This window comes from Cupressus sempervirens, chromosome 5 (assembly GCF_028749045.1).
Source record: "Cupressus sempervirens isolate cs-2001-9-10 chromosome 5, ASM2874904v1, whole genome shotgun sequence".
NCBI lineage: Eukaryota > Viridiplantae > Streptophyta > Pinopsida > Cupressales > Cupressaceae > Cupressus > Cupressus sempervirens.
In genome coordinates this window covers 870,733,426-870,756,001 of record NC_143122.1, presented here as the reverse complement: position 1 = coordinate 870,756,001, position 22,576 = coordinate 870,733,426, and the positions used below count along the sequence as shown (strand labels likewise).

General features: G+C 34.1%; 1 protein-coding gene and 1 non-coding gene across 5 annotated transcripts; one reads left to right on the top strand and one right to left on the bottom strand.

Annotated features, from left to right (window-relative positions):
• Positions 1 to 6,550: 6,550 nt before the first annotated feature.
• LOC149558697 (Protein kinase superfamily protein) lies at positions 6,551 to 13,459 on the bottom strand. 4 transcript variants are annotated; one of them, XM_089832794.1, is made up of 9 exons: positions 13,225 to 13,365; positions 13,019 to 13,126; positions 12,103 to 12,348; positions 11,581 to 11,771; positions 10,893 to 11,091; positions 10,561 to 10,724; positions 10,230 to 10,334; positions 8,009 to 8,131; positions 6,551 to 6,964 (listed from the first exon to the last, which is right to left on the bottom strand). In XM_089832794.1, exons 3-9 carry the CDS (start codon positions 12,173 to 12,175, stop codon positions 6,725 to 6,727), a joined length of 1,095 nt encoding a protein of 364 aa, XP_089688920.1. In that variant the 5' UTR covers positions 12,176 to 12,348; positions 13,019 to 13,126; positions 13,225 to 13,365; the 3' UTR covers positions 6,551 to 6,724. The 4 variants fall into 4 exon arrangements, with proteins under 4 accessions (XP_089688920.1, XP_089688919.1, XP_089688918.1 ...); XM_089832793.1 differs by having other exon boundaries at positions 12,774 to 13,126; positions 13,225 to 13,361; XM_089832792.1 differs by lacking the exon at positions 13,019 to 13,126 and having other exon boundaries at positions 13,225 to 13,459.
• Positions 13,460 to 18,381: 4,922 nt separating this feature from the next.
• Positions 18,382 to 18,481, top strand: LOC149558696 (U6 spliceosomal RNA). Its single transcript, XR_016352544.1, has one exon. It is a non-coding gene; the product is annotated as a U6 spliceosomal RNA (small nuclear RNA).
• The last annotated feature ends 4,095 nt before the right edge of the window (positions 18,482 to 22,576 follow it).

The following is a 22,576-nucleotide window of genomic DNA, read 5'->3' as shown; positions in this document are numbered from 1 at the left end:
TTTTTTTCTAATTTTCAATAGCGCGTACACGCTATAGCACCTACACACTATAGCACGCATGCGCTATAGCGCGTACGCGCTATTCTGATATGAAAAAATTTATATGATGGGCCACTGACCCGCGGCCCATCATTTTCATTTTGCTTTTTGGCTCTCCAACAGCGTGTACATGGGTTTGATAGAAAAAATTCACCACCATTTGCCAAAATGCCTCCTCACCAACGAAATCCAAGACAACGAGCACACCGACGATGACGAGGTAAGTGATATAAACTTAACTTTGCATTGTTTAATATGTTTTCCATATTGTTTTATTGGTTTTTTATATTCTTTTGTAGGGTTTTTACAAATTTCATTTAGATTTGTTTATTTAGTTGGATTTCAATTGATTTTTTATCAGGAAATGTCCATAATCAACCGAAAAATCCACAAAACCCTCAAGAACCTCAAAATCAAAACCCTCCTCAAGAAGAACAACGAATTCCACAACCCAAACCAATTGCAAGACCTCTGCCAGGCACACAAGAAAATATAAGAAATGAAATACAGAGAGGCAAAACTAAATTAGAAAGACTCATTGCTCGGTTGAAAGAATCCAGACAAACCAATCCAATGAGGGCTCAATTGGCATCATCCCTCGAATCCATTAACACTCAAATAGCCTCAATTAGTGGTCAGTTAGATATTTGGCGGGCTAAGAGGGATGAACAAAAAAGATTTTATGCAAATAAATTGTCATATGAAGATGTTAAAAAAAAAGAAATATAAAAAGGTAGTATATGTGCATTATTTAGAAAACTCGGTGAGCCAAATACTGTTAGAGAGGGTACTAAACGGTTCCCCATCCATTGGTGTATACACGATGCTATTAGAAATAATTTTTGGGATAGATGGTGGATGGTTTTTGATGCCCCTCCTTGCAAAAATCACGAGGTCCCCATGTATTTTTTGAAGAAATTATATTGTGAGTTTGTCCTTGGGGAGATCCCCAATTATTTTGATATGTTAGACTCCCAGGGTAGAGGTGGGGGCTCATCATTTGAGAGGCCAGGAGCACATCGTGACCCTAATGTAGTTAGGGCACCTGTGGTCCATCCATAGCACGAGCATGTGATTATTCCTTCAGTTGTGAAGGAACATGTAGAGGCTAGCACTCTAGGGACCATTAATGCTTTGACACAGACCCTCATCCATTCCACGAGCCCATTAGTTGAAGGGGAGCCTTCTATGCGTCGTGGTCACATGTGCACTTCATGCGGATCCCTATGCACATTTGGCACTCATGTCGGAGATGCTATGGATGATGGGCTTGTCACCGATGAGTTCCTGAACGAGACATTTGGCATTGACACACAGGTAAATTACTAATTTGATCACATTTCATATGTATAGTGAATGATTAATTAATTAGCATTTATTGACATTGTTCAAAATTTAGGGTCAAAGTGTTGCTGGGCCTAGCAGTGATCATCCAAGCCCTTTTTTTGTCCCTTCGACGAGTCCTGAGGTATGTATCAATTTAATCATTTTAATTAATACATATATGTATTACGTAATCATATTAAGGATTGACAAAAAAAATTATGCATGTGCATCAGTTCTCCACAGGACCCTCAACCTTTACCACAGACACAGAGCAGAGACATCATATGAGCTTCACACAGGTACATCCCCCCACTCTTCTTCTTCTCTCCCATCCCCTACTCTCTACATCTGTCGCACACACTCCCATCCCCCCTATTTCTCTCCCTCTCCCTCTCCCTTTCCCACTCCCTCTCCTACTACCTACTTTCTATCTCTCTCAAGTTCTCTATCTTCCTCTCTACTCTCTCTCTCTCTCTCTCTCTCTCTCTCTCTCTCTCTCTCTCTCTCTCCCATCCCTTACTCTCACTCTCTCTCCCATCCCCTACTACTTTCTCTCAAACTCTCACACTCTCTTCCATCCTTTACTCTATCTCTCTTATAAATAAATACACATTCTCATTCCCCCCTATCTCTCTCTCGCAGTCCTTGTCCCACTGCCTACTCTCTCCCATCCCTTACTCTATCTCTCTTAAATGCTTCCATTCCACCTCTCTCTCCCTCCCACTCCCTCTCCCACCACCTACTCTCTCTCTCTCTCTCTCTCTCTCTCTCTCTCTCTCTCTCTCTCTCTCTCTCTCTCTCTCTCTCTCTCTCTCTCCCATCCCTCTACCATTGCCTACTCTCTCTATCTCTCTCTCCCCTCTCTCATTCTTGACTCTCTCTCTTTGACACACACACACCCATCCCCCCTCTCTCCTCTTCCATCCCCTACTTTTTCTCTCACTTGCTCTCCCTCTCCCACTCCCTCTCCCACTGCCTACTCTCTCTCTCACTCTCACTCTTACTCTCTCCCTCTCCACTCTCTCTCTCTCTCTCTACTACCCTCTAGTCTCTCTTAAATTTTCACACTCCCTCCTATCCCCTCCTCTCTCTCTCTCTCTCTCTCTCTCTCTCTCTCTCTCTCTCTCTCTCTCTCTCTCTCTCTTACACACATTTCTATTCCCCCCTGTCTCCCCCTCTCCCACTCCCTCTCCCATCGCCTACTCTCTCTTCCATCCCCTACTCTCTCTTGAGCTACTTTGTCTTCCCCCTCTCCCATTCCATACTCTCTCTCTTTCACACACATGCACTCCCATCCTCCTCTCTCTCAAGTTCTTCCTCTCCCACTCTGTCTCCCATCACCTACTCTCTCTCTCTCTTCCATCCCCTACTCTTAATCTCTCTCTCCCAACCTGTACTCTCTCTCACACTTCCTCTCTCTCCCATCCCCTACTTTAAATCTCTTTCCCCCATCCTGCACTCTCTCTTTTCCACCCGTACTCTCTCTCACACTTCCTCTCTTTGCCACCCCTACTCTCTCTCTCTCATCCTGTACTCTCTTTGGCACCCCTACTCTTTCTCTCTTTCTCTCTCCCATCCTGTACTCTCTCCCCTCTCCTATCCCCTACTTTCTCTCTATCTCTTTCATGCACACACATAGCCATTCCTCTATCCCCCCCCCACCTAGTTCTCTTTTGCAACTTACATCTTAATAGTGTGTGCACACTATAGTGCTTACACCCTATAGCGCGCACGTGCTATTTAGAGATGAGGTTTAAATAGCATGTGCGCGCTATAGGGCGCACGCATTGTTTAAACCTTAATCAAACCCAAGCCTAAGGCTTGGTTTTGCCTTGGAGATCCAACCCAAAGGTTTGGATTTGATGAACAGGCCTAAGACATGTTTTCCAGCAAACATACAAAAATGATTATTTTTTCTTCTTTGCTCCCCTTCAAGATTTCTCGTGGTTGGGTATTGATAAGATCAGGTTACATAGCATTATAGGTCTCTGTGTTAGCTATCTAACCATATAATTTATTTTTAATTTGAACTATTTCAAGCCTTTCATCTATAATTTCTTTTGAATGTATGTTCATTTTTTGTCAAAAACCACCACGTACTAATTGGGCTATAGATTTTAGCTCGTTCATCGAATTTTGTAACAACTTGGTTTTTTAGAAACTACACTTCATTCTACACACTTTGAAAAAAAAAGTTTTGATTTTAGATTAGTTTTCAATTATTTCTAGGGGGAGCACATAGATATTTCACGTTTTTGGGATGTGTCTAGTTAAAAAATTCATTAAAAAAAAATAGACATTATAAAATTACTCAAAAAATCTGAGATAAACTACATAGTGTTAAGTAACTTTTGACCAGAGCGATTAAAAAATTTCAAAAAAAAAGTTAAAATTTTAGGGGGGCCACACTTTGTACTGTGCTATGTTTTTTTGGAATAAACAATACCACTTTTTGTGGCCCCCTTTTTTGAGGACCTAAAACTAAACCATTTTGAAAAAAAATTAGTAGTTTAGAAACTAGATTCAAAGGACTACGACTTTTTTTTTGTCATATCTAAAAATTTTGATCGTAACTATCTTCAAATTCTTGTTGAAGTTCAAAATTTGCAGATTTTAGGAAAAAGGTGTCCACTTATACCCCCCTTTTGGCACCACAACTTTGTGCACTTACCCATTCTTTAGCATCCTACAAATAAACATGTTATGGTTTGAGTTCACTAAGTGAAGCTTTCATTGTTGCAGTTCTTTGTTAGGGCTTGGGATCTTTGGTGTGGATGTTGTCAAACCCTTGGTTGAGTCTAAGTCCTCAATTCCTTAGGTATTGAGAGTAATTTTTTTGGTGATGTTTTTGTACATAATATCATTGAAAATTCTTCTCGTGGAATCTCCAAGTTTTTTTGTGTTGTAAGTGTTGCTACCCCCCAAACCCACCCTCCCACTCCCCCGGACTCTTTATATTGATAATGGAAAAATATTTTCTCATGTTGCCAATTTGTTTCTACTCTTCCTCCAAAATGGAAATATCCTCTTATTTGTGCCAAGACATCCCTTGTTGTGGTTTTCGTCCATGATTTGGTAGATAATGTGAATTTATACCAACACTAGATTGGTACTTAAATTGTTGGTTTTTGGAATTCTATACCCAATCTTCTTCAATGGTTGATGAATTCTTAGAATCCTTTGGTAGTAATATTGAGCTTTTCCCTAAGGTATGAGCCTATAACGCATTAGTAAATTGTGTGAGCCTCTCATCAAGGAGGTCTTGGGTTAGAATCTACTCGAGATTAATACATATTAATAAATAATCTTAACATTAATAATAAAATGAATAATAAATAATTTAGACTTCGGTGGATTACCTATCTAAAAAAATATTGAGCTTTTCCCTTGTACTAAGGGATTTTTTATTTCTTATTGTGTTTATTCTAATGACAATGATTTGTAGTTGAGAAAATTGTGGACTTGGGGTTTCTCATTATTGAACCTTGGATAGTCTCCTTTGAGCCTCTTACCAAACCATTTATTGTGCATCAAGTGTGGGTTCATTTTCCCAATCCTCCCCTTAATTTGAGAGAATTCATAATAAAATGTTGATGATACCAGTTCCTCCACGGGTATTTATACTTTTGTGCACCTTTTGAATGATATTAATATGTCCATATCTCTTTCTAGGGATGTAGCTCTTATGATTGGAGACAAGCCATGAACTTGATTATTGGATTATATAGTATCCTCTTTTGATATCATCAAGTCTTCTCTACTAGTGATTTGTTCATGGATAATTCATATTGGAAGGGGTGACAAAAAAGGAGCTTATAATAACACTTTTTGAAAATGGGGGGAATTCTTTAGTATGCCATAAGTGCATGTATTATGATTCAGGTTCACTAAGTGAAAGTCTTGTGTGATTTTCCTCCTACTGTTAGTATATCCTCCTCATGACCTATTGATGCTACTCAACCACTTGTTAGTGTGGCCCTCTTCAGCTATGTGGACCTTTGGCCAATGACATGTTGCTTCATCAACACATTTCTCACTATGTTGAAAATCTCACTAGGTTGTTTCTCTACTATCTCACCCTTGTGATGATGTACCTAATTAGTATTTCATAGATTTTTTTTAATTAGCAGGAGAAAGATCATTGTCCCTCCTCTTCTCAAACTCTTCCCTAAGTTGTAGGTGAAATTTGAACCACCCTTGATGTGGGTTATTGGTTGGTTGGCTAGTGTGAACTATAAGTGTTCTATACTAACTTTTATGGTCAACTGTTTGCCCCTTCTCTTCTCAAACTCTTCCCTAAGTTGTAGGTGAAATTTTAACTACCCTTGATGTGGGTTATTGGTTGTTTGGCTAGTGTGAACTATAAGTGTTCTATACTGACTTTTATGGTCAATTGTTTTTTCTTGACTGACAATTATAAGTGGTCTATTTGGCATGTCTTTTTTATTGGGTAAAAACCCCTATTTTGTTTCTTTTATAATAAAAAATATTATCCTAGTTTAAATAATTTTACATTAAAGATTTAAATTATTTAATTAAGTTATCATCTCACCACACAACTAGATAATAAATTTTAGTTCACTTGTCAATTTCAATCTCACCATTCAAAATAAATAAATTATTTTATTTTTCTCTTTCCATTCAAATATATACATAATTAGCTTATTGACTTCTATTTATTCGTATAAATATACTTAATTATCCATTATTTTAACCCCACCTTCCATTTAGATATATTTAATCTTAACAATTTGTTTTACAAAAAAAAATTAAAAAAATCTAATACATTTCCATTTTAAAAAACCATTTAATTGTCATAATTATTACCTACAAATAATTTTATTATAATACTACAAAGACAAGTACTTGCCTTGTAACTGAACTTCTTATACACCATAAACAATCTAAATTTTCAATTTTTTCCTAAAATTTAAAAATAAAATTGTAGAGTTAATGATCTGCTGCTCTCTTTCAATTGCGGAGAATGTTTGTGCTCCTTGCTTCAAGTAAAATTAGCGTACAACTGCACTGCCATCAAGGTTGAAATTTACAGATGGTTTTTTTGTTAGATACATGATTTAATAGGGTATTAAATTTACAAATGTTTACCGATCCTCATAAATTGTAATTTTAGTATACAAACACAACTCGAAACCAACTCAGCTTTCTTTTTCTAGTTAGTAGATTTTACATCCAATATACACTTATTTTTATTAATCTAATCTCGTATAATAAATTTACAGTCTTTATGTGAACCATGATACACCTGCAACATATGGTCTTTTTGAATTCAGCACAATTAGCATGGTAATACTAATGACAACAGCAAGGAATTTTTTTCAGATTTATTTTTCAATAACTAAAATTGATAACAAAAATGGGTGATTTCGCTTGCAGTTTCTCTTTTGTTTATGGTGCAGATATGCTCAAGCTCCTTCACACACTGAGACATGACAGGCCTTCGATTAGCCTCCTTTCTGACACATCGATAAGCAAGATTTGCTAATATGGAAACTGATTCCATGCCATATGAAGTCCTATTCACCTCTGGATCTATCACTTTTTTCAGCTTTCTCTTTTCCTTCAATTTGTTCCTCACCTGTACAAGTCAAATGGATTCAAAGTCTTAGGTGCTATCATAACCCTAATACAATTAAATCCTATATAAAAAGGAATCAAACAAGTCTTAGAGAATTCAAAAGAAATCTAGACACCCACATAATGAATCTTCTAGAAATGTATGCATTCTGTAATGGATCCAACAGACCATTTTGACCTAAGGACATTGAAAGTCATCTCATCTCAATAGTTCTAGTCTTCATTTATTATAAAATATACCATAGTTTCATGTAGTTTGCAATGGGGACGTGGGGATGGAGATCACGGGTTCAAATAGAAGGACGACGAGGGGATGAAGCTGGTGAGGTTGATATACAAATTGAGGCGAATTGAAATCTTTAAGACAAAATCTGCAATTTAACATCTCTGTGAGTGTCCCACAAAAAGCAACTAGTTTTTATGAAATGACATATGCCATATAACAAGAAAGCGAGTAGAAATGGCCGAGGTAGTGATGCTGTGGGAAAACATTTTCCTAAATCCCCAAGTCTTGGAAACATCCCCATACAAATGACCTTTTACATTATCCTAGATGTCAAGAATTAATAAAGATATGCTACATCAAAGAAACAAAATCATCCCCATACAAAAGACCTTTTACATTATCCTAGATGCCAAGAGTTAATAAAGATATGCTACATCAAAGGAACAAAATCATCCCCATACAAAAGACCTTTTACATTATCCTAGATGCCCAAGAGTTAATAAAGATATGCCACATCAAAGAAACAAAATAAATAGGAGATAATTATAGTGTAGTCCACTTTAGTTTAAAAGTATGTATTGTCACTAGGATGGCCCTGCTTATATCAAAGAAAAAATGTCTAAATTCTATCTGGTTCTCTAAAATGGCATTTTCCCTGGCTTGACTATTATACAAATTCCAAGAGTAGTAAATGGGCATTAAGTATTACTTTCTACTGAAAGCGAATTACAAACATAATATACATAACATGTTGTGAAATGCAAGAAAAAAGAAAAGATTGAAAAGATGCTAATGATAGAATCAGCATGTTTGATTCACCTGTGATACAAGGTTCTGGTTAGCCAAGCATTGATTCAAGTCCACAGGTCTGCGTCCAGTTAGTAGCTCGAGAAGAACTACTCCAAATGCATACACATCAGTTTGTAGTGTCAACTTTCCGGTCTGTCAAAATAGAAAGAAATCGTGAAATGAATAGGAGGAGATCAATTTTCTAAATAAACTGAGACAGTGCATTAGGGCTAATTTACAGCTTCAATCGTCAAGACAAAAAATTCCCATGTTCGTTTAAATTGGTGTAGAATATTGACATTTTTTTTAAAAAATTGGCTTGTAATAGCTTTGGATTTGACTCCTAAATTGCATGGCTTTACAAAAATTCGTCAATTTGCTTTCCTAGCTATTATAAGAATTGTGTTAGAAGATATATTATATAATTATAGGTGGAACATGCATGTGAAAATGAACATTCCACACTTGGATCTGGGGGTTATGACTTATAACAAACGAGATGTGCAAGGAACAGGGCAAAAGAAATCAAAACTATTGGATGGAAATTTACAAAAGCTTGGTGTAGGATTGTAAGCTCTTCTCATTTTTAAGGGAATTCATACAAATTACTTTATGGAGGCTCTTGTTATTTTGTATGCTATGAATCGGGTTGTATTCTTTATTGGAAGGAGATTATTTGTAAATCTGATTCACAAATGATGGCGATTATGCTGATGCTAAATGGCATTTAACTGTGGTTACTACTTGCTTGATATATTCTAAGGTTGAATAGGTCTTTTAACTTTGTTATCTATTCTCACATCCCTCGCAAGTAGAATAGAGTAGCAGATTGCTTGGCCAAATAGACATCGAAAAGAATGCAGGGTTGGAATACTGCTGACAGAGGAAACTTGCATTTAGATTTAATCATTTATATCATATGTTAGAACAATTAGCTGTGGAAGATAGGGATGTATAACTGTGTTCTTTGTTGGGCCATTGACCATTCTTGCTTTGTAGCTTCTATTGTGTTTGATAAATATTTAACCCTCTTCTTGGATAATCAATTTAAGGAAGGCTTGAACAACAATGAAAATAATTCCTAATTCCTTTATGCCTTCAGTGGAAAGGATTTATTCATTAGGCCAATGTAATCAACAAGGGTACTTTTTATTTTGAAAAACATAATACTTCGTAGCCATAGATGAAAAGTCATATAGGCTTAAATGAACTATGATATCTGAATTTAAATTGCAATTTTTAATTTGTTTTTATGGAGGGTTCAAATCTGCGATGCAACCCAGCGAGGCACAAAGCCTGCAAGCTACCAACCAGCGAAGGCCACCACATAGACTTTTTAGGGACCCTATACAGGCCCACTTGTGCCTGAGATCTCTTCGGCTTAGAGCCAAGGACTGAGGGGCATCCACACCGTCAAAACCACCCGGGGCACGATCCCAGCCTCATCCCTTATGATGTCGGAGCCTTGCACTCAACAAGACTTGATCCCATTCAAATTCACCAGTAAACCAAAGATCCATTGACTAAATTGCAATTTTAACTCCAATACTAAATAATTTATCAACTGAACATCCTACAATAGCATTGAATCATGTTCAATTGCATGAGAAGTGACCTAGTTCTATGCCAGTTTTATTCTGAAGGCAGCTAAGTCTTGTTCAAAATTGTGCTGTATTAGAATTGGATTCTGATACTTTATAGCTCCTACAATAGTTCCTCAACTATCTATAACCTACCTCGAGACTTTTTGTTCTCTCAGTTTACATCTTAATTTGCTTCTACCAAGAAAACCATCTTAAAAACTCTAAAGCTGCATTAAATAAACAACTAATGGCAGACATTCCTGCTATAAAATCAAAGCACGTTCAATTTGTATTTATAAAATCAAAGCAAGTTCAATTTGTATTTGATCCATTTCCTGCAAGTCCGTTTGTTGCATTTTGAAAATCGCTTTGTTAACTCTGAAATGCATCTAGTTTCAACATATTCAAGTAAGTAGACCATTTATTACATGTAGAGAGAGGTATTTGAAGAATATTTTTGTGATAGTTCTTTATATATTCTATCCTTAAATTGCATATTGAGAGAAATTTCAAGAACATTATCGGCTGATGGTTAAATATTCTGTTATATATGGCATAAGTTATTATAGTTGATTTTCCTAGCAAGAACATTGCGACCCTGTTAACAGGGTTGCCTAATTACATAGCTTCTAAAAAGTTAAAGAGAGGTGTTTTGAATGGGCACATACTGCTGTATACTCGGGATCAAAGTAGCCAAAGGTGCCAAGAACTCTGGTGCTTACATACATTTCATCCCCAAAGGGCATCAGTTTAGCCAGGCCAAAATCTGATATCTGGTGAAGAAAAACTTTAGTCAGTGACAAAAAAATGTAGACACTGATATAGCCTAAATAACTTTGAGGAAATGCAAGATGCATGTAAACCATAGAACAAGTGACAGGCAATCAATACTGAGATCTACGTGTAAGAGTAACTGATCTATTACTAAAACTTGATTTAACTGAAAACAAAAAGCTTCTGTTTCTGGTCTTAGAAAAGAAGAGGAAAGGTTATAGATACCCTGGGCTCAAAGTCTGCATCAAGAAGAATGTTGGAGGATTTAAAGTCCCTGTGAATTATGGGAGTGCTTGTTCTTGGACCTGAATGAAGATAAGCAAGGCCTTTTGCTGTCCCCAAAGCAATCTTTAATCTTAAAGGCCAATCCATCCTCATTCTAAGAATTCCTGCAAGATAGTTCGGTTTGCAAGCTTATCATAAATTACTTATAGAAGCAAGCGAGCAAGACAAATACATCAACCTCTCATTTAAGAGGTCTTAGGTTCGAAGCTACTTGAACTTAATACATAATAATAATTAATATCAAAAAATAATAATAATTAATCTAGGCTCACCATGCAAGTGATCCTGTAAACTGCCATTATACATATACTCGTAGACCAAGATGCGTTGGTTTCCATCAGCACAATAGCCAATCAAGCGGACTAGATTTTGATGGTTAAGCCTGCTTAATAGATCTACTTCCACTCTGAATTCTCGCTCTCCCTGTGCTTTTCTTAATGAAACTGGGTCCATCTGTTTAATTGCTACCACCTATAAAAAGATTGCAAAAAGGTGCTAATTAAAGTCTCTCCTTTTTTGTGGTCTATTTATGCAGATCTGACAAACTTTGGACAAAAAATATCCAGTCAATAACATTCAAGAAGAACATGCAATGATGTGCACTTTAATTATCTCTGACAATCAATAAAACGTTTTACGAAACCCAAATAAACAGGCGCCCCTATGCTACAATCAGAGTGCACTACCGTAGTGAGAGACTTTAAAAAAGAACAAACTAAGAACTACAAAAACAAAAATGCCTGATATCAATCTGATTTGTATAACAGATATACGCAGTCCATCTTAACCCTAGAAGCTATCATATGCAGTGGAGGGTTATCAATAATGCATTATTTCCGTAACTGATTTATAGAAGACTACACGTTTTTGTTGAACCTTGAAGAAATTCGAAAACGAATTGTAGAATTATTTACCATAAAAATTCTAACACCCACTGGACAATCAAGCTATTCTTCATACCTTTCCCATTTTCAAAACTCCCTTATATACACGGCCAAAACCACCTTTTCCGATTAGATTGTCGTTGCAGAAATTTGTAGTGGCTTCTTGCAGTTCCCTCAGTGTGAATACATAAGCAGCACTAGGCTGTGGATTTATGTATAAGAATTGTTTGGTTTCAAGCTGCCAATACTCTAATGGTTTATACAGCCCTGTAAAAATACCATTAAAAGCATTAATTCTTCTCATTCTTGTGAGTTTGTGTGACAGATGAAAACAATCCATCACTTAAAAAGAAACATGACCAGCAACATAATACTTTCAAAGCTTAATAAAATCAAGAAAACACATCACCCCTGTGAAATGGATTCCAAACAAGGCAAGAGCCTAAACACAATGGAAAATTGTGAGCCACTTATATGGGAGGTGTTCAGTTCGAATCTACTCAAAATAATAATAAATAAATTCTAATTCAAGACACAAGAGATAAGAAACAGATCCTATCATAAATGTGAAAAGTAGAGTAGCACCATATAAACGTACATGGATCATTTTGGTCCTGAGATTTGCTTCTTCTCTTCCTCTGGGGCAAAACCAATCCGAATGGCATTTTCATGATTCGCCCAGGGTCCCAATTGTGAAGGAAGATGTAGAAATAGCCGAAAACCTTAGGCCACACTCATAAAAAGCCCTGTTTCAAAAAGAGCCCAAATTTCCATATCATGAATCGATTTCTTCATCTTCGGGATGATGAAGTCTCTTTGAGCTTTTATCGGTCCTCCGAGGCAACTGTTTGCATCAACCCAGAATATTAAAAAGCATTACAGTTCATTCATTTATTGAAATTTGAATTATCTTTACTTCTGAAATATAGATTCTATGAGGCATCTGCTTGAAGAATAGTCAATAGTACAGATAATATGCATACACACATTGATGATAATAACTTGTATTCATCTGCTTGAAGAATAGTCAATAGTACAGATAATATGCATACACACATTGATGATCATAACTTGTATTCCAATGAAAACAAGAGGAGAGTCTAGAACAGGAGAGTCTAGAGTAAATTTGGTAGAATGGATATTCCTCGTACTTGTAATTAAAGATGTTCAACCTAAAGCTTGTGCTTCTATATTAAGAAATTAAAATAACTTTGTAGATGAAAATCCTCCCTAAAAATACAGCTGATTTTGAATTCTAAAATAACAAACCTAAAACATGGAGAAGCTGAAATACGAACAGAACCTTGAGGGCCTGATGCATATGCCAATGAACAGGCAAATGTTTCCACACCTATAATTTGGATCAGGCATCAATGCTGTTGTGTTAAGCATCAACAGCACATGCATGCACTATCCATACTCATGGGATTATAACATGCAATTCAGTGAAAAATAAGCTATTGGTAAGGAGGATGCAAATGCAGGTAGCAAACAGAGGTTTTTGGTGACAGTACAAATCCAAAAGGCAAAACGAAGCCCTAAAAAGGAACGTTGAATCCATTGACAACTACAAAGAACATTTCTAGAACTGTGCACACTGCAGGGTTGAAAAAATCCACAACCTGCATTTGCACAATAGAAGAATTAAGTACATGTCAATTCACTTACCTTAAAAACAGCATATCCTATTACCAAGCAAGATAAGATAAAGCATACCCACCTTGTTTTCAAATCTGATCTATAATTGATTCTTTTCTTTTTTTCTTTTTCCCTCCCTCAAATTTTTATAGTCTCATCACCTGCAACTCTGATAACAGTAATTAATCATTCATTCAACCCATTGGTCGTGACAATTTTGTTTACTATAAGAAGCATAGAAACATCTTATATTGTCATTAATGAATGGACCCATCCATGATTGGGTCCATAATATCGAAAACCCCTGCATTAATTTCAAAATTATGATTATGCAGGCGTAGGAAAAGGACCAAATGAAAAGATTCACACACAAGAAAAAGGCGGCCTCAAGTTCAAAAGTGTTTGAATAATACAGAGCACCTGCAATACACCTAACATGGTATATCACGCGTCTAAACCCTATGACAACAACAGCCACACAATAAAAAATAAATTCAAAAACAAGCAAATGACCCAGCAATGACGTGGTTGTTTCAACCATATTTGAATTTTTATTTACTCCTAACCGTTAGAACATTAAGATTTAAAAATATGGAGCGGCTGTGGAGAAGAAAAACTTGTCACATAATGTCTAATATTAGTGTTTTAACTCTGAGCTACTGCCAAAAAGTCTAATGTTTGAAGTACAGTGTATCTGTAAAGCTCTTTGGACTTTTTTGTATTGAGTTCTATGCTTCCATTTTAAACATGTACGATGTATAGTGAAACCAAAAATGGGGCCCATACTCTTCTTGCTTTCCAATTTACTTTTGTCTTGCAAATATTCTTCCTCTGACTGTAACATACTACCCGTCAAGTTAATTTTTGGTAATGTCTCCCATGAATGGATTCAAAATCTTAGATTTCACACTAGGCCAAATACCTTCTTTGAGTGTAGTCCATTTATGATTGCTCCTACAATGGCGGTTGTTTGTGATGGCTTTAGATTATAATTATCATTTTTTTTCAATAATTTGATTAGATTATTTGGTGTTTCATTCATTCTGATGAGAGATGAGACGACTATTTATGAAATATGAGTCAATGAGTTTGACTCCAAAGAATTACAAAGTTGAATCCTCATAGTAATAGCATAATTTGATGTTTCTTAATCTTAAGGATTAGTGTAGGCTTTATTAAAATTGTATATATATTTTATTCTCAATAGTTAAATGGGCCATTGCAATAGCTTACTACAAGTTTTAACTTGGACATCAAAATGACACCCTAATGAAGCTTTAATGTGATGACAAGAACAACACCACAACTTCACTATCACAACTATTACCTACATTCATCATTTGATTTTTTTTGTTAGTGTTAAATTCTAACAACATGTTTAATTGGCATTGATTTTCCAATCATTGTTTCTTAAGCTCTTATTTGAACGACAATTTAAGGATCACCTAGTCTTCTTTTCTTGATTGCATAATGAACTTCAAGATAATGATTTAAACTTCACCATAATTTATGTTGTAAATGGTGACCTTCTATTGTATAAATCATCATTCATGTGCATATTGTAATCAATCAATAAGAAAGAACACAATGTATTCAATAATTATTTTTTATTGTGAGCAACTACATTTCTTTATTGTTCAATTATGCAATTATTGTTTATTTTTCTTTTAGCTAGCTCTTATAGCTACAGAAAATTTTACATGGTATCAAAGCTTAGAGGGTTGGAAGAAGGAGCATTTTGTTCTTGCAAGTACAATTGATTAGAGCTTGAAAGAATGAAGTTTACAATATTTTCTCTTTGCGTGTCATACAATTATTTCGAGTAGAAACCACCAATTCTACTTAGACCCACAAGGAGAGGCTTGTATCAAAATGTCACGGCATTAGAGGTTGGATTTGATTCTATAAAAGAGATTGGTCAAGATCATGCTCTCTTTGCATGGATCTTGCCTTTATTTTCTCTCTAGTAACATACTGCTTTTGTGGGTCCGTTATGCCTCTTGGTGTGAATGCTTCCTTTGCTCCAAAATTCGATCACATTTATAGACAATTGGCGCTTGTATTTTCAATCAACAATTTATCCTTGCATGGTTGAGTAGTGTCATCGGGGTCACTCATATAGAATCATATGGCAGTTGCATCCTTTGAATGATAGATGTTTTGCCTCTATTTTCCATCTATACTTTGTGTGAGGGGGCTATACAAATTATCGACTACATTGTGCTCTTCCTCATTGATTGATTACAATCCAATATATACAATAGAAAGTCATACTTTACAATAGAAATTACAATGAAGTTTAAATTGTTATCTTGGAATTCATTATGCAATTAAGAAAAGAAGACTAGACGATCCTTAAATCATCACTGAAATAGGAGCTTAAGAAACGATGAGAACAATGTAAGTATCTTCCTTTTCAATTGTCTTAAATCTGTAAGTTAAATGTTTTAATACTAAATTCTAAATGTTTTATGTTTAATAGGCTCTTGTGCAGCTAAGAGAGTTAGTCATTTCTGGGTGTACCAAATTCCAGAGATTTCCAGATTCAATAGGATGTCTCCATGTGTTGAAAAAGATAGCAGTCATAGATGCCTACAACTTAGTGACTCTACCAGATGAATTTGGTCGTCTTCAATCCTTGGAGTATTTAAAGTTATGGTATTGTCATAAGCTATCATCTCTACCAGACAATTTTCGGCAACTTGGGAAGTTTACAGTTTCTAGATTTGATTGGTTGCTCTAAATTGATGGACATCAATTGATTATTTCCTGCGGAAGCCACCAATTCTACTTAGGCCCACAAGTAGAGGCTTGCATTGAAATTTCATGGCATTAGAGGTTGGACCCGATTCTATAGAAGTGATAGGTCAAGATCATGCTCTCTTTCCATGGATCTTGCCTTTATTTTCTCTCTAGTAACATACTACTTTTGTGAATTTGTCACACCCCTTGATGCGAATGCTTCCTTTTCTTCCATAGTCAATCACATTTATAAACAATTGACACTTGTATTTCCAGTCAACAATTTATTCTTGCATGGTTGAGAAGTGTCATTGGGATCACTCATACATAATCATGTGTCGATTGCATCCTTAAATGATAGACATTTTACCTCTATTTTCCATTTATACTTTGTTTGAGGGAGGTATGTAGACTATTGTCTATTGTATCTTCAATTTCATTAACAAATGTTTTGCCTTTGTTTTTCATATGTTCATTGTTCTAGTAGTCTCATTAAGGGCACTCATGTAGATTGATCATGATCATCATCTCAGTTTCGAAGAAGGTTTTTTTTATTCAACACTATGGTTGTTATCATTTGATAGATGCCTACAATTTTTTTGTCACAAATTTTGTCTTTCCTCCTTTCTTTATTAGTTTTTTGTATTCTCCTTAGTTAGAATTAAGGGGGGTGTTGGTGTTAAATTCTAACAATGCGTTTAACTATCATTGATTTTCCAATCACCATTTCTTAAGCTCATGTTTGAACGATGATTTAAGGATTGCCTAGTCTTCTTTTCTTGATTACATAATGAATTTCAAAATAATGATTTAAACTTCACTACACTTTCTATTGTAAACAATGACTTTCTATTGTATAAATCATGCATTGATATACAAATTGTAATCAAACAATGAGAAAGAGCACAATGTAGTCAGTATTTATTTATTTATTTTGAGCAGCTCTATTTTTTTATTGTTCAATTCTTCAATTATTGTTTCTTTTTTCTTTTAGGTAGATCTTATACAGAGTAGTAGTTCACACAAATGCTAGCTATCCAATTTGTAAAATCTTCACCAAATATTATGCCACCTTTCATTAAAAAACCCCTTAACTAATCAACACATAAATAAGAAATATTAGAATTTTAACATTATTTTTTATCACATGTTTTAATCTTTATAATTGAGCCATCTCATGGTCATTTTCACCTTCATCCACCATTCAATCTCTTTTGAAAAATAGAATTATCCTATTTTAAAATGAAGAAACAATTTTAATAATAAATCTTATCAAATAGTGTAAAAACGCATAAATGTATGCAAGGGCATCTACTGTTATTCTACAATAAATTTTTGACTAAACATGACCCCACATATATGGGTCAATGAGGATCGTATTAGATCATTTTCAATTAATATTATTTTTTTAAAAAATAAGTACAAAACTTTAGAATCGCTAAGAAGGAATCTTCTAGGGTTTCCAACTTCTATTTTGGTTTCCCCGTTAATTTTTCTGTACTCGCCACTAAAAGTTAAAAGTCAAAATAATGGCCCTACCAAATAAAGGGCACGTTGCATTCCACTATTTATTTAGTTTTTTAATTCTTAAAAATGCATTTTAGAAAATCTCTTTTAATGGGAGGACAACTTGCATTCCACTTTTTATTTAGTTTTTTAATAATTATAATTGTATTTTTTTTAATTTGTTTAACAATTATCTTAGTTTATTTAGTTTTTTAATTATTATAATTGTATTTTTTAAAATTTGTTTAACAATTATCTTAATATATTTGAAAGAATATATGGATGTTGTTTTAAAGTTATTGTGGTATTTGAATATATGCTTCTCATATGATTTTTTTCAAAAGAGATTGTTTTAAACTTAAATATTTTTAAATTAGAAAATAATAAATATTAATTAGTAATAAGATCAGATTTCCACTATCCATAATTGATATTAATTAGTAATATATATATATAATATGAAAGTTTTAAACTTCATGTATCTTATTTTTAAAAAATTAAATTAGTATAATTATATAAAAATACATACCTAATATTATAAATTACTAAAAATAAAATTTTAAAATTCATTATATTTTACTTCAACAAATTCTAAATTAATATTATACAATCATCAAAATAAAACATATCTAAACATAAGCAAAAATAAAATAGAAACATATATAATATAAAATAATATATATTTATTATACATCTTATAAAATTATATTTATATATAATATTAAATAAAATATTAAGTTGCGTATAATAAATATTGATGGTTTAGTAATAAATTTACTTGTTGTATTGACCAATTTTCAGAAAATTAGTGTATCACTTCATACGATCTTACAATTTTTAAGTCTGTCATATATAGTTCAAAAATACAAAAATGGTTAGTACTATCATTTTTTTCTTTTTCTTTTTATGAAAATGAAAGTAATCTATATATTTGCATTTTATCTATTAATTTTTTATTTTGATAGGTAATCGGTCAAAATTTAATATATTTGTATCTTCGGAGACATCTGATAAAATTGGAATATAGAGAAGATTAGTATGACCCTTGTGTAAGGATGACACACATAAATCAAGAAATGGTCCAATTTTTTTAGATGTTGATAACAAGGGCCATAACTATGTTATTATCAAAGAGATTATTAATAGAATGATCCCAATAGTAGGGTTGAGAACACATTGATCATTGTTCAAAATGCATCTAAGCTTAGGGTTGGAAGACGCCATGTTATAACAATCAGCTCAGTTCCTAGGTCTCCTATGATTCCTATTGTTAATATTCTCAACAAACCATATAATGTCATCAAAGAAGGAGATCTGTGCTTCAAATGGGTTGATGGACATTTAGCATGGATTGCCTAGATGGTTGAATGATGTTTTATAATGTTTAATTTCATTCAGTTTTTTGTCTTTTTGATGGCCCGATGTTTAAGTGGTATGAAAAGAACAAGCCTAGATCTGAGTAGTCATATCCTCTGTTGTTATCTTTACTCTGTTATACTTTTTATGTTTGCTTATACTATGACTTAGCTTATATTTAATAGAAAAAAAAGTTTAATATATTTATATTATTTTGAAATTATATTTTTAACATCTTTATTCAATGGTGTTGAGGGAAAAGAATGGGAACAAATGATGAGAGCTATAGCTACTCGTATACAAATCAAAGTTTATAAAAACTTTTTTTTTTAAGTGTGTAGAATGAAGTCTAGTTTCTAAAAAATTAACTTGTTGAAAGAAATGATGAAAGAGTAGAATTCTATCTCTAGAATACTACATGTTAGTTTTTAACAAAAAAGGACATACTTTGAAAGAAAATTAGTAATGAAAGACATAACAAAATCTAAACTCAAAATAACTTACATGGTTAGATAGCTAACAAAGAGATGTATAATCTCGTGTAACTCGATTCTCTCGTTATATAACCACGAGTAAACTTAGTGAATGCCACACAACCAAATATACATTTATTTTTTGTAAACTTGCTGGAAAACACATCTCAGACCTGTTTGAGTTGGATATCCAAGGTAAATCCATTCCTTAGCCACAATGATCTTTAAAACTTGCAATAGGGCATACACCCTATTAAAAAGACAAAAAATGGTTTTAAGACCATATTCCATTGAGAAGGACCACAAATTTTGTTTTGATGTCTAATCTATGCACTATATCCACATCTTTTCATTGTTCATGGTTTAGAAGACCACAAAAGAGCATATTATATCCATTTGCATCATTACTTTATGTAATATTCCACATTGAAGTGGGAAAGCCAATGATTCATCATCAAATTTGATCATTTGAGGTAAGTTTTATAATTTTAAATGATAAATATGAATAAAGAGTCCTTTCTATTATAATTTGGCATATTGTATTTGATTTTAATTATAATTTGATATATTATAATATTTTTTCAAATTGATTGTTAGAGTAAAAAAATAATTTAATTAAATTGACTAAATTATCTTTATTCCCTTCCTAATATTCACTTTATGCACTTGTATTATCATTTAATAATTAACTATTAATTATTAAATTCATTTACCTCTTAGGGGTTCCCTTTCAAGTTTTACAATCTCCTTCTATAATAATTGATCTCTTGAACTTTTTACTCATTCTTTTAGTCTAATAAATACATTCTTGCACAGTTTTAGAACCAAACCCTTGCCTTCTCTTTTCTTTGACGCTTTGTGACAAGTGCATGCATGCAGGTGGTTGCTGAGATTTGTGGAGTTGTCTTGCTCAAATCCTTCATGGTATCAAAGCTAGATCTGATGCAACTTGTTAGTTGTTGAAGAAAATAAAAACAAGGGTTTGTTGGATCAAGTCTGGTATTTTTTGGGTATTTCTTATACAAATAGTGGGTCACTTATTTTTTTAGCACTTTAAGAAAAACTAGACCTCACCATTGAGCTCACAGTGTCTAAAAACCCCTATTTTGATTTAAAGACATGATGATTTGGACACTATTGTTAGGAGAGGCAAAAAAAATTTGTCTACCAAGGTTGTATAGACATGCATGCACCCCAAAGTGATATTTATTACAAAATTAAAATTTCTTTTTTAAAAGAATGCAGTGTGTTTAAGAAACATTTTGCTAACCAGCTACCCAACCGAACCGCACTGCCTCAATACCACCCATGGCTGCTTCTTGCCCTATCGCCACTTGTGACCCACCTTATCTCAACTCATCCATCACTCCACTTGCATCCTCTGTGTGAGCACAATCACTATGTCTCTAGTCCCCTTTTGCATAGTAGGTAGTCACATTGAGGCCCAATGGGCTACTTAATTTACCTAAAGGAATTCTTTTAAGGTTTTTTTTGCTTCTGAAGGGACTTTCATTCAAATGGGCATATATTGCACAAAAGGAGGAAATTTTTGAAAAATCTTATATTGTCAAAAAGTTATTTCTGAGTCTGTTGTGATGGTGTAGGTTTTACTAGCTTTTTTCTACATCTTGGTACCTATTTTTTCAGTCTAAGCTAGTTGATCCTTCTTGCATTCTAGGGGATCTAATTTACTCAAATTAGCTCTAATCTTTGATTTGGAAGAAGCATTAGAAAGATCTTCTCGAGCACTTTCTAATTTCTCTAGATTATTTTTATTTAAATTTTTCAAAATTATACATGATACTTAACATAAGTTTTTTTGTCTTTTCTTGTATACATTTTATATCTAGCATCTGGGGTTCAATTATTTACATTGTGGAGGGTGTCTTTCTTGTTTTTGTTATTTACATCAGTAACTAGAACTTTATCAAAGAAAACACCTTCTAAAAAGTGGTCAAGACCTCTTCTCGTCTATTTTGTCTAAACCAACATAACATACACACATGGACAACTAGCATGACATAACTTCTCCATTCAAAGGGTTTGTGGTCTTATTTAGATGAAGTGCAACCAATTTTATGAATTCCCTTTCAGGTCTTACAACAAGGGAATAAGATGGATGAGGCCATGAGTGTGATTTCTTTACATGTTTGAGATATCTTGTAGTTTCATCTTGATGGGCATAATAATCCTCAAGAGATGTGGGACATGTTAAGGACTTGTTTGGTATCAACAATGAGTTCATAGCACTTCAGATTAAGGCAGAGCTTACATAAATTGTACCTTATGATTTTCCATCCATTAAGGACTTTTTGATGAGGTTTAAACAACAAAGATCTTTGTTACATAGTTGTGGGAAAGTGAAGACTAACAAGGAGTGCATTTATCTAATTTTGTCAAAGCTTTGAGGAAACTTTTAGATTTTCTCATCATGCTTTGGGTCCTAGATTTACCAAGCCACATACTATGTGATTGTTTGACTAGAGAGAAAGCCAAGATTACACAGTTGAACTCTCTAACAAGATCAAAGAACCAAGCATTGGTTTCTTAGACATCTACAGGGAAGTCAAATTAGAAACTAAAGCCCAAAACAAATTTAGCTAGCGGTGAGAATTCCTCCAAGCCATCTGCTAGATCAGATACACAAAAATCTAGTCTAAAGGGTAATCCTTTTATTTCTAGTTAGTGTTCCTCCAAGACTAAGAATTTTACTAGTGATCCTTGCATTTTGAATGGCAAGTAAGGACATCATGTTTTCATGTGTTGGAAATGTCTTGAGGTTTTAGAGGAGGCCATGTAGTAGCATGGTATTACTTCTCCAAAGCCACTAGCTCTTCCTTCAGTGAAAGGACGTGCTCTTGTTGCATGAGCTTTGTCTTTTCCTACAACTTGGATCATTGATTTAGGTGCTTCTCACCATATGACACACTCACCTGATTTGGTTACCTCACTTGCTCAAAGTGTTACTACGCATATTACAATTGGTGACTCTAAACAACTTTTAATTTTAGGTTTTGGTACTGTTTCTTTGGAGGGTGGCTCTTTATAGGATATTCTATTGGATCTATCCATTTCTACAAAACTCTTGTTTGCCTATTAGATTTCTCATTCTAGCTCTGGTAAGACAATTGAGTTCTCACCACATGATGTGGTTATTTGAGACCTCCATCATCCTAATTTGGTTGTCACTACTAGGAGTGTTGATTTACATTCTGACTTGTAAAAGTTTAATTGATTTGAGAGCTTCGATTCTATTAGTGTTTCTCTTGTTGCTCATGTATATATAGTGAGAAAACCTTGGCATGAGCATTTTGTAAGATTTGGTTAAAAAGAAATCTTCTAAGCCCAAGAAACCCG

Coding starts and splice junctions, on each gene's coding strand:
- LOC149558697 (XM_089832792.1), bottom strand. CDS start 12,175: ATGAAAATGCCATTCGGATTGGTTTTGCCCCAGAGGAAGAGAAGAAGC. Junction 10,335..10,560: donor ATGCAGACTTTGAGCCCAGG/GTATCTATAACC, acceptor TTTCTTCACCAG/ATATCAGATTTTGGCCTGGC. Junction 8,132..10,229: donor TTGATCCCGAGTATACAGCA/GTATGTGCCCAT, acceptor CTATTTTGACAG/ACCGGAAAGTTGACACTACA.